Below are 11,974 nucleotides of genomic sequence, written 5' to 3' on the forward strand. Positions count from 1 at the left end.
TATGTACAGTCTGCCGTACGGCATGAGAACAACGTGAGAACACACCGAGAGCGCGTAAAACCGCTCTTTTTATAAGGTCCCCCTTCCCTACGTCTCTAGGCCAGGACGCCGTTCCCCAACTGGTCAGGCCCCGCCCACTAGCACGCACAAGCCCACAGCGTAGTAGCGGCCGGACATCACATCCCGGCGCTGAGTCACTCCCGCTCTCGAATGCCGCGCCGAAAGGCGACAACAAAGGGTCCACTCTCAGCCGGGGAGACGACGCTGGCCGAGGTGGTGCCGATCTCTCCATTAGGCGGCTTTGTGGCACGAAAAGGGTTGGGCCGGAACAACCGCAAGTGGCGTCCGAAGATGATCCGTGCTGAACACACCCTCACGGAGGTCCCGCAGCTGGCGCACCGTCATCCGGAATCTTCGCACAATAATCCCCGGTTCCTGCGTCGGGTGACCCTGTTTCGGGCCAGTGTAATCCCCGCCAGAAGTAAGGGTCTGGCTCAGCTTCGCGCCTAGGTGTGGCGGCAACAACACGGTGGTCCTCCGTCGAAAGCCATCCCTTTGTCGCCGCTCGCTTCGTTTCCGGGCTCAATCTCAACTGACCGGAACCATATGGCGACGATTCTCAAGGGGGTTCCCCAGTGCCGGGTGGTTTAGATCGAGACGGTCTGGTCCGGGGGCCATTCATAACACCATGTCCCTCCGAATCAGTGAAATGATTACTGCCGCACATTGCTGCTTCTCTTGTACTCTGGGCAGCGCCGCTTTTTTCCGCTGACCGATAAGAGCTGTCCTGTCCGACTGCTATGTCTAGCTATACGACAGCGGCAAAATACGAAATTTTAGATCAGTTTAATCTACATTGATACTGGTGGCTTTGTAGATTGAGCTGAAAATGCTCGGTTCAATGGGAAGTGCATTGGCGTAAAACATACAAAGTGGAAATGACAAAGCGCGTCATTCGTTTTTCGCCTTTTGTAGTTTTCGGCGTTATGACTTTTCGGCATTTCAACTTTTCGGCGTTTCAATTTTTCAGCGTCCTGACGTTCGGCTTTTTAATAATTCGGCCAATTGAGTTTCGGCGTTTTGATAGGGACCCCCACCGAACACCGTTTCTTTTGTACGGCGTATGAACAGTAAGACTGCGACACTGTTCGTTAGTCATACAAAAGACAGTTTGCAAGCACGAGTCACCGGGAATATCCGTGGTTCGAATGCCGCCATTCGTTTCCCAAAACCTTCACCGTCACGCGCAGTCGGCGCTTCAAAGAATGTCGCTACTCGTCGGAAGCTCTTACCTAGGAACTTTGCCTACAAGCAGATACATTCTTTGAAGCGCCGACTGCGTGACGGTGCAGATTTTGGGAAGCAAATAGCGGCGCAAAGCGGAAGAGTGCACTGAATGAGGCAAATTAGTTCCTACGGAACGTGCTTTTTTATTCGCATTAGTTGTCGTGACTCGTAAAGAGCAGCATCGAGGGACTTTAGGCTTTAGCAGGTGACCTAGCAAACCGACAGAGAGAGCAAGCGCTGTGACGATGCATTAGGTCGCTGCTTGATTGCCTCCGGATCATTGCCTCTGCTAGCTGCTGTCAAATGCATTAGCAGAAGACGCGTACTACGTAGAGCGTGGCATTTCAGGATTGAATTCGTTGTTTGCACGAACAGTCGCGCAAAAAGAAAACCATTTTTGAAAGATTTTGAGATAAAGTGTACATGTGACGTGATACATAAACTATACGACACATCGCGTTTTTTTTTTTGTTTTTTTTTTTTTGCCACCACGTGAGAGAGAAAGACGGAAGCTGCTTTTATAGGAATTTCGAGCGACGGGTTAAACCTTCCGTAACCTTCTTGGGGGAAGTATAGAGACGTCTGGAGAAATCTGGGAGACAGAACAGAGGGTCTTAAATAAGAGGGGAGCTCCTTCTTCTCTCCTTCTTTAGTGGCCATCGGAGCGGTCTTTCAATGACGTCACGTGCAAGCCATGTATACCCACCTCAGTGCCGTAGCCAGGAATAGTTTTCGGGGGGGGGGGGGGGGGTGACTGAGGATTGTACGGAGGGGGGGGGGGGGGGGGGAAGGGGGAGGGGGTTCAAAATGGATGCGTGTAATGTGCACGCTTGCAAGTACGGCCTCAGGGCGCCGCCATACTGCTCAGTTTGGGTGTGCTTGGGCACGACAATAATCCGAGTACTACGCCTTAGCAAGGCATCGTGATCGGATTATGACGCGTCCAAGCGCACCCCAACCAAGCAAGATGGCGGAGTTCTGAAGCCGGACTTCCAAACGCGTATATGGTCGGCTGCATTGCTCTGACAGGGTACTATATTTAGCGGATTTAATGTAAACTATACAGCATATTAACGCTTGTAAGGCACTTTGGACGGCCCGCAAAAATCGGTTTCTCAACGTATCGTGCTGGTGGACGATTACAGGGAACCAAATCAAGGAATGACCTTACCTCATTCAAAAAAAGAAGAAAAAAAACTTTTAGCCTTTCCACTTTGGTGAAGAAGGAAGACCAGCGAAGCTGTACTGTGGTGGGAATGAACAATTAGGTAATGGCCTGCCGCAAGTCGGCAAGCCAGAGGGGACAGGCTGGAAAGGTTTCCGCCGTCGCTCATAGATGGCGGTAGCTGCCCAGAGTTTTGAGTTATAATTTGTTTGCTGGCGGACATGATACTGGTGAAACTAGTCCTTAACAGCTTCGCTGTAAACACTTATTCTAGGCAGTGTAGACTGTCACTTCGCAGCACGCAAAGAGAGAAGTGCTGCCGACAGATGCCGTACGCAATGTCGAGGACCGCCGGCCGATCCGGGTTGATTGCAGACGATCTCGCAGAAGAACCCGAATCGGCCGGCGATATTTCGACGCAGCGTACACCATCTGCCGCCAGCACTTCTCTCTAGGCGTGCTGCGAAGTGGCGGCGTAGATTGCCCCGAAGAAGTTTTCGTTTTGTTTTTCTCATCAATGAGGTAAGTCCATTCCTCGATTTTCTACCTGTAAACTTCCACCACCTGCTTGCACCTCTGTAGTAAATTGTAGCGAGACACGTTAAGAAACCGATTTTTGCGGGCCGTTTAAAGTGCCTGAGAAGGGTTAGTTTCTGACTACAGGTTCATCGCTGACATCTTTCCCTCTCTCAACGCAGGAGCGCGCTCAGCTCGTCCTGCCGTGGGTGGTGATGGGCATCATCGACATTGTGCTCAGCATCGTCGGCATGGCCGTGCTGGGAATAGCAGCTGTAAGGGACCTTTAGTGTCATCTGTGTGCCAATCACCTTGATCAAGAGCTGTGGTCTCCAAACTTTTTGTCGAAAGGGCCGGATCGGGGATCAGTTCCTGTCTCGAGGGCGGGGAAATAAATAAGTATTTATAAATGAGAAATAAACTTAATAAATTATTCCAGATAAGCACCTAAATACAAAATTGGAAGTTAGAGTAAAACCTTTTTTTTGTGAATGAAAAGATATACCTTATTTTGAAATTCAGTATTTAGCTAATTATGACATAACACAATAATTGGTACCCAGGAAACTCACAAGTTATAAATCAAAGCGCGAAGGAACTTTAACATGTCCACGCGGGGCAGAATACTAATGTGAATGACAGAACTGACGCTCACAATATGCCATAGACACGACACAGGGCACTAGGTGCAATATACGCACATGGGAATGCAAATGAATTTTAACATACGTATACTTACACAGATATGAAAGAAAGGACTAAGAATGGTTATGCATGTGATGACATATTTGCAATGGATATATAATATGAAGAGAGGACAATATTATGGATAGGCAGGTTTCTCTTCTTTTATATAGTATCTTCGTTCACGCGGTCGGTCCGTGCTCCGACGCCATTTCTTCACGTGCGCTTATTTTCGCGGCGGTAGCAGCGGGCCCGCTGAAAGCGAGCCGCGGGCCGGACTACGTTGGAAATACCTCGGCCGGCCACCGGTCGATCGGAAGACCTCCGCAGGCCGGGTTTGACCCGCGGGCAGGGATTCGTAGACCCCTGACCTAGAAAATCACCGATGTTGATAGCAACAAAATCTCAAAACCAAGAATGTTCATTTTGGTGTCCTGTCTCTACCTATAACGTTCGATTACAGATCAAACCGACAAGTACTCCAAACAACACTACCCTGATTTATTTATTAATTTTTAGAGCGCAGTTCTTAGGCGCCCGTTCCCGGCTTAAGCGGCGTCGCCATCGCCGTCGGCGTCGGCGTAACCGCGAGTAACCCTCGTAACCCTCGTGAGGGTTACGAGGGTTACAAGGGTTACTCTCACGAAGGTTACCCTCGTAACCCTCACGAGGGTTACGAGGGTTAGTTACCCTCAAAAGGGTTACCCTCGCGAGGGTCACCCTCAAAAGGGTTACCCTCACGAGGGTCACGAGAGTTATGAGTTACCCTCACGAGGGTTACTAGGGTTACCCTCACGAGAGTCACGATGGTTACCCAGGTCACGTGACCCCCACCCCCCAAGGTCACGTGACCCCCGTTGACGTCATCGCCACTGATGACGTCATCAGTGACGTCACGGATGAACGTCACTGGCATCCGCATCGTCATCGTCACTGATGACGTCATCAGCATTGTCACGTGACCCTCGAAGGTCACGTGACCCCTCCGCCACCCGAGGTCACTTGACCCACCCCCCAGTGCCCTTCCCTCCTCCCCAACAGCTGCGCTCTAATTCTGCGTTACAGGGAGTTGTAAACGGCTTTCATTTTTTTTGTCGTATGACAATAATAAAAATTTACATATTACTGTGAGAGCCTGAGTTCTGACAAGAAAGAACGAAAGTCTTATAGGTCTGTATCTATACACAGAATCGAGCGCTCAACAGCGCGTTCACTGACGCACGTAGTGGAATCACGAAGTGGAATCTTTTTCATATCGCTGCGCAAAACTCAGAATAAAACATCCGAATGCCTTTATAGACAAAACTTATACCGCAAATTCTCTAAAAAAAATATATATATATAGACCCGCGATCTTTTTTTTTAAGTCATGGCGAGGGCGGTTTGGTGGCAGGCAGGCAGAAAACCTTACTATTTATTTATTTTATTTTTTACTTTAATGTCTGTGACGGGAGAAAGGTAGCACCCAAACCTAGGCAATGTACTCGTGTGCGTTCAGTTTCTTCTGCAGAGAAGTTAAATGATGCCGCCATTGGAAGCGTAGGTTTCGCCGAACCCTGCTCTCCGGTTCGGCTATATGTACAGACTTGGCAGAAGGACGTCGGGAAGGGCCTTTTGTTCCGAACCAAGAGTATGGTGGTGCCTGGAGCGAGCGCGTCTCCGACTGGTGTGCTCAGCAAGTGGCAACAAATGACGTCACAGAGGCTGGAGTGTCACGCTGTCGGATGTCGCTATCCTGGCGGCTGGTCGTAGAAATGCTCGTGAAAAGCGTGAGCGAACGCGAGTGTCGCTGTCGTCGCGGCGTCCCACCTCCTGGCTGCCGAAGCTTCAATGGAATGTGAAACGGGAGCGCGGCCTGCAGCGGGACAGGCGTCTGCCACTCACACCACCGCGCTGCTGGGACGCCGCCAGGATCGCGACCGGCGACAGCATGCCACTCCTATGACGTCATGAGGCGGAAATCGAGAGACCACTTTTTTTTAGGATCCGGTAAACACACCGGTCGGAGACGCGATCCAGGCCCCGTAACGGGAGTAACTCCTCATTTACGTGTTTTTGTTGTTTTCTCTCTCTCTCTTCCTCTACAGACAAGTGGGGGCGAACAGTTTGGCACCGACAACACCGAATGGCTCGCCGCATTTGCCGGGCTCTGCGCAGTTTTTTTCATAATGATGGTAGGTGCTCTTTTCTCGGAAGAATGACATTCAGAAATTCTAATCACGGTCAGGATTTAAAAAAAAGAAAGCATATATATATATATATATATATATATATATATATATATATATATATATATATATATATATATATATATATATATATATAAATGCTAGCGTTGCTAGCTTTGTGCCTGCTTCACGAGTGGTAACTTTGACGCGCCCTCGAGTTTCCCACTAGCTTCAAGTCGTTCTAAAAGGAGTTGATTTATTGGTTTTTGATGACGCTCAGTAAGTTTTTAATTGGAACCATATGTATATTTTCACTAATTAAAAAGTTAATCAACGAATTTAAATTAATTGGCCGACTTATCGCAAAGATTATCGACCCACATAATGTCCCCCTGGTCGTATAACTCACCTGCACAAACCGCATAAGTGTAACTTTTACGGCTTTTTTAAAACGAATCTGTACAGATTTAAAAAAAGAACATTTTTATGGTGTGTTTAAAAAAACACCACATATATATATATATATATATATATATATATATATATATATATATATATATATATATATATATATATATATATATATATATATGGTGCGTGTATTTTGCTTTTTTTAATCTGTAAAGATTTGTTATAAAAAAAAAGCTGTGGAAGTTACAGTTATGCGGTTTGTGCAGGTGAGTTATACGGCCAGGGGGACATTATGTGGGCCAATAATCTTTGCGATAAGTCGGCCAATTAATTTAAATTCGTTAATTAACCTTTTAGTTAGTGAAAATAGACACATGGTTCCAATTAAAAACTTACTGAGCGTCATCAAAAACCACTAAATCAACTTTTTTTTAGAACGACTTGAAGCTCGTGGGAAACTTGAGGGCGCGTCAAAGTTACCACTTGTAAAGCAGGCGCAAAGCTAGTAGTGGCGGAACCGGAACGCGATGATAATCTTATCATCCGCGTTCCGCCAGTTGTCACTGTCGCTGTATCTCAGCCACAACGACAATGATAGACTGTTAAAGGGGTCGTGCAACAAAGTTGGCTAAAATTGTTTCCCACTCTACACAAGTTTACTGACCCTAGTGGGACCCAAGTACAGGGTGTTTTCACCGACGTCATTTCGTCCATCATTTTGTTATGAGCAGTCTGGTGCGTGCAGGAGGCGAGAACTCCGAAGATTCACGTCACACACTCAAATTGGTAGAGCACAAAAGCTTATTAGTTTCCATCACACATACATCTAACAACAAAATGGCAGATTGACGTCATTTGAAAACACCCTATTAGCGATGTACGCGGCCAAAAGCGTCGCTGCGGTCAGCTTTACACGATTGGCCGAACCATGGGCATATGAGCACTGTCAGAGGGTCAACTTTGACTGTGTTAGTTTCGGATTGCGATGGCTCCTAGCTTCTACTGTGATTTTTAAACCCACTATCAAACTCGTCGTCGCACCCGATGCGAAGTAGCCAGGATAACAACTGGTGACGTCACGGCGAGGCAAATCCCAGTCGTGACGTCACGGAGGGAAACCAAAAGAGGGCGCTACCGAAACATCTCGGCGCTAATAATAACGTCCTATTAACGACCAACGAGCTTCTTTGTACCCTCACAATTTCAAGGATGAAAGCGGACGTTTTCTTTCACTATCTCCTTCGTCAAAGTTGATGGCGAAGTTGTGGAAATCGAATTGTCGGCGTTGTCAACAATGAAGGATTTTGTCATCAGACCTCGCAATCCCCGCGGTGAGGATATTTAAATTCGGGCAATCAGAAATCTTGCCGACTCTCTCGTCGAAAGCCCTGCTTAGGACCCCTGATCACGTTGCCGCTTGTTCTGGCTATGAGTTGAGCGGGTGAACACTGTTTGTTTTTCTTGATTTTTTTTTTTTCTTTCTTCTGCGATTGCTTTTACGCAAAAAAAAAAAAAAAAAAAAAAAAAGGAACTAACGCGTGTATTATAGGTTATGATTTTCAAGGAATAATTCTACATGATATTTACTGAAAGTACACAAATTGCAGCCTCACAACCTTTAAAAATGCTCCTATTTGTTTTCCCCCAGGTTTACTTCACCCTTTGCGTACTCTCGTATTTTGAAGAGCTCGTCAAAAAGCCGGACACAAGTAAGTCATTTGTTCCTAGCATCAAAGACATCCAAATATTTTACCAAAAATGCCTTTTTTTTTTGTAAAAAAAAATTGTAATTTGTACAAAACTAATTAAGTAATTGATCTGGCTTTTTTTGTAGTTGGTTTTAAATTCAAAGGAAAGGGAACTTGCGTAAGAGTTATCTTAGCCCCGGGGGCCAAGGGTGATCATGGTGGTAACTAGAAAAAGAGGCGAAATGGGCTAATTATCTAGTTAATTAACAAAATCTTGCCCTGCAGAACCCAAGATCCCAGGTTCAATCCAGACCCCTGCCCGCAGTACCGGTGTGCGGTCGTGTATTACTACTGCGTGGTGCACGTTAAAGGGATACAGAACCGTAATTTCGAGCTCACAAAACAAGGCTGGGCGGATGGGCTGCCAAACCCTAAAACATCACTCAGACAGCAATATCTCTAACAGATCGCCGTATTTTCGAGAAAAAAAACAAGCGCGTGACTGAACACGGCCAACGAGGCCGACTCTAAGGCCGACGAGACAAGTCACCGTCACGATTTTCATTCTTTCTCCTCCTCGCTACGTCCACATTGAGCTCGAGGAGGAGAGAAGCGAGGCCGCTTCCCCTCATTCTCAGCTGTTCCAGGAGGTTCATGACGTCATAGCCCTCGCTTGATCGCGCCCTTCTTTTCCAAAAGTATGCCCATCCGTTTGAGATATCGATACATGTGTGAGTGATCTTTTGGAGTTCGTAGCGCCCCGTTCAACCCTTCTGCGGCCTTATTTTGTGAAATCTAAATTTGGGTTCAGTATCACTTTAAAGACCCCAGGCTAGCGGTTATACTGCACTCGCTAAATTGCTCATCTACAGCTGAGAGACAAGTCGCTCATTGAAGGCAGACTAGCTGCAAGGCTGTGTAAACATACCCAGATAGTATTAAAACATAAATATACCTTAATTTTTGGGACCACAATGTATTTGGGGAAATGACCCCCGGCCCTAAAATAGTCTAGCCGTGCCGTCAAATTTTAGTTAAAGAAATTACAAACGACCACAAAAAGTGCGCTGCGGTTAATGGCGGTATAGCTGCTGCGATGTGGAAAGGCATGTTGAAGGAGATGTGCCTTCAGCCAGTGTGCTGTTAAATGTTTGCAAGGGGTTCTTTGCTTTCAGATTTGAATTGATGTAGGAGACGTGTGCAAGACGTGTGCTTTGGTGGAGCAATTGTGCGAGGTGTTGCATGTGTCAGAAAAACGACACAGCGACGTGCTATTTCTTCCTTTTTTTTTCTTTTTTTTTTTTTTTTTGGGGGGGGGGGGGGGGGGGGGCGAGGGGTTTTAAAGTTGTATTTTAGACCGGGAGCGCCCATCCCCGCGCCTGTTGTGGAAGAAGCAAGGAACTTGCGCGAGCTGTTCTGCATTCGCCTCGAGATTCGATCGGCACACTCATGTGGTAAAAGCAGAACAGTTACGCTTTGTTTTAGGAGAAAAAACGAATGCTACGGATGCAAGGTCGAAGCCATCGGAGGCGCTAATGCAGCGCTCGCAGGTCCGTTCACACTCTTGCAACCGAGTACGACCGAGAGAGACCAGACCGATTTTTAAGCCTCTTGCGACCTCTTAGGACCGGATGCGCTGCAGCGGAGCTGGTTCACACGAGAGAGAAATCCCGGAGATTTCTCCCCGGCACGCGCGGATCACGAGACGAAAACGCGAGGCTTTTGCACATCGCAAAGCCTGACGTTTTCGTCACGGGATGTGCGTGCCGTGGAGAAATCCCCGGGATTTCTCCCTCGTGTGAATACCGCTTTAAAGCGAATGGTGGCGGAGCACCCTTTCGTGGCACGTGCCTTGCGCTTGTGGCTTAAAAGGCTTAAAAATGGTCTGGTCTGTCTCGGTCGTACTCGGTTGCAAGATAGTGTGAACGGACCTTAAGAGCTCGTGTTCTCTACCCATGCCCGTGCTCAGTGCCATTAGTATGGATTCTTTATTTCTACTCGCATTGTGGACAGAAGGAATCACCACGTGCCTCATAGATAATAATGGAGAAACAGGAGCCCGCTTCCCCTAAATTGAATCTAGGTCTCGAGGCGAATAGAGGCGCGGGTAGCACACGAGAACGAAACCATGGGCGGGCGGTAGGGAGGGCCGGGGAGCGTGCCGGCGCAGCGCGACCACGCGTGGGTATTTCGTAACGGCAACTGCCGGAAACAAGGCGCAGATCTTGTCCTCTAGATGGTATTAGCAATCCCCATCCCTGCCTCTTTCGGTCTGATGAACATCGTACCGGCGTGCAGTCCTGTACGCGATGCATGTTATAAACCCCAGGCTACCAGGTGAATACCGCACTGGCGAAATTCTACAGAGTGAACCGGTGTTGTAAAACCTCAAAGGTAGACAGACTGACCATACCTAGAGCCACTAAATAAGCTGCGCTTAGAGTATCGGCACTCCGTTCCCCGACATTGTTGTGGGCGCCGCCATTTTGGCTCGTATGCAGAACAGACGCAACAGCCGATCGTCATGATTCAAAAGTGCGACTTCCTCAGCATTAAATTCGGTGTTAGGAAGGTAATGTAATATTGCTTTGCTCTGTCGCGAACGGTTTAAACATTTGTGGAGGGCGGAAAAGCATTTCCTGTGATTTCAGATAAAGCTTCAGATAACTGGCAACCATGATTTTAAGCCACAATATGGCCAAGTGTCGTTACTCTGAAGCGTAGCTTATTTAGTGGCACTAACCATACCCTGTCTAAAAACAAATGTCTAATTGTTTATTATTGTTATTATTATTTTACAGATTTCTTTAAGGGCCGCCGAAGGAGCAGTCCCCACATCATGATCCTCGACCAGCGCCGTGACACTATTCAGGGCGAAGCGAACACCAACGCCGGATTTCAAGCCTAGAAAACGAATCTCAACACACATCTTCTACACCTTAAGGTCTACATGTCTTCCACGTGACGTCATCGCACCATGATGGTGGTCATTCGTACTTGTTCTTGCGAAGAAAAACACATTCAATTGTGCGGAATGTATGCTGGAGCTCAGCAGCAAGGCCACCAGAATGGCAGCTATGACGTCAGTGCAAGCCGTGTATAGAGAATCGCTCTCCAATCTCATTTGCATTTCAGTGATCATCCTTAACGACCACATAAACACAGAACTGTACAGACAATGCCGATGCCTCCGTTTCACTCTCTTTGGTCTCTCTTCAAGTCAGCGGTACACCGTTTCGTACAGAGTGTACAACTGCAATCATGGTACAACGCTGTCAGAGAAACTGGCGCGATGGCGTGTCTCTTTTTTTAGTCAGTGACTGTATAGCAAGGAGGTTATAAATACTAGGAGTGCAGTGTACTAGGAAGGGGCTCGTTGCAATATGTGTGAAGCCCAGTCATAAAAGGTTTAAACGATGCTGTGCCCAACGTGACCGTAGACCTCTGGCAATTCGTGCGCGTGACATGTCACGTGCGAGATGGATTGTTGATTGTAAAATGATTTCTTGCAGGCTTGCGCGCGCTTCGTCCGGTAGGTTTTATTAGATCGAACGCTAGGCGTGAAGCAAGCAAGCAAGAGGTTGAGGCGAACCACGATCAGCCCGTTTGCTCGAAGCACTAACCGCGGCTAAAGGTAGCCGCAGTACCTAGGGGACGGATTTTGAGATCACGTGACTAGCTCGGTAGGGATGCGGGGAAACATGGCGGTGCCCCAGTGAGTGAGCGCCGCTCGCTTTGGAACTAATATGTCGTTGTGGTTGCAATATCGGGCGCGTTAGTCAGCAACGAATGGTGCAGGAGGCTTTCGCTTTGCCTTACCTCACTTAAACCGCAAAGCATGGGTAATGAGATCGCCGCATTTTTTAGATAGCGTTTCGATTCTGGGCACTCCTAAGCCTAAATGAACGCGATAATTGTCGGCATAGCAACGTCTTTGAAAGCGGATGGACCTTTTCCGAGAAGCGTTCTGCGCACGCGCGAGCGCCCGATGCCAAGCGGTGGAAGTCGGCACGAAAAAATCGAGGAAATTCAAAATGAGGCTGTAAATCGACGAG

General features: G+C 47.7%; 1 protein-coding gene across 1 annotated transcript; it reads left to right on the forward strand.

The window, feature by feature from the left end:
- Positions 1–2,107: 2,107 nt before the first annotated feature.
- LOC115313044 lies at positions 2,108–11,098 on the forward strand. The gene is made up of 5 exons (XM_040215878.2): positions 2,108–2,119; positions 3,103–3,243; positions 5,740–5,826; positions 7,880–7,940; positions 10,721–11,098. The coding sequence occupies exons 1-5, from the start codon at positions 2,108–2,110 to the stop codon at positions 10,825–10,827; spliced, it is 408 nt and encodes a 135-aa protein (XP_040071812.1). The 3' UTR covers positions 10,828–11,098.
- The last annotated feature ends 876 nt before the right edge of the window (positions 11,099–11,974 follow it).

Source organism: Ixodes scapularis, unplaced genomic scaffold (genome assembly GCF_016920785.2).
Source record: "Ixodes scapularis isolate PalLabHiFi unplaced genomic scaffold, ASM1692078v2 PGA_scaffold5__190_contigs__length_132052651, whole genome shotgun sequence".
NCBI lineage: Eukaryota > Metazoa > Arthropoda > Arachnida > Ixodida > Ixodidae > Ixodes > Ixodes scapularis.

What these genes read in the sequence shown, in the direction of transcription:
- LOC115313044 (XM_040215878.2), top strand. An exon ending in CCGTGCTGGGAATAGCAGCT is followed by an intron (nt 3,244 to 5,739) that starts GTAAGGGACCTT and finishes CTTCCTCTACAG; the next exon opens with ACAAGTGGGGGCGAACAGTT. An exon ending in CGTCAAAAAGCCGGACACAA is followed by an intron (nt 7,941 to 10,720) that starts GTAAGTCATTTG and finishes ATTATTTTACAG; the next exon opens with ATTTCTTTAAGGGCCGCCGA.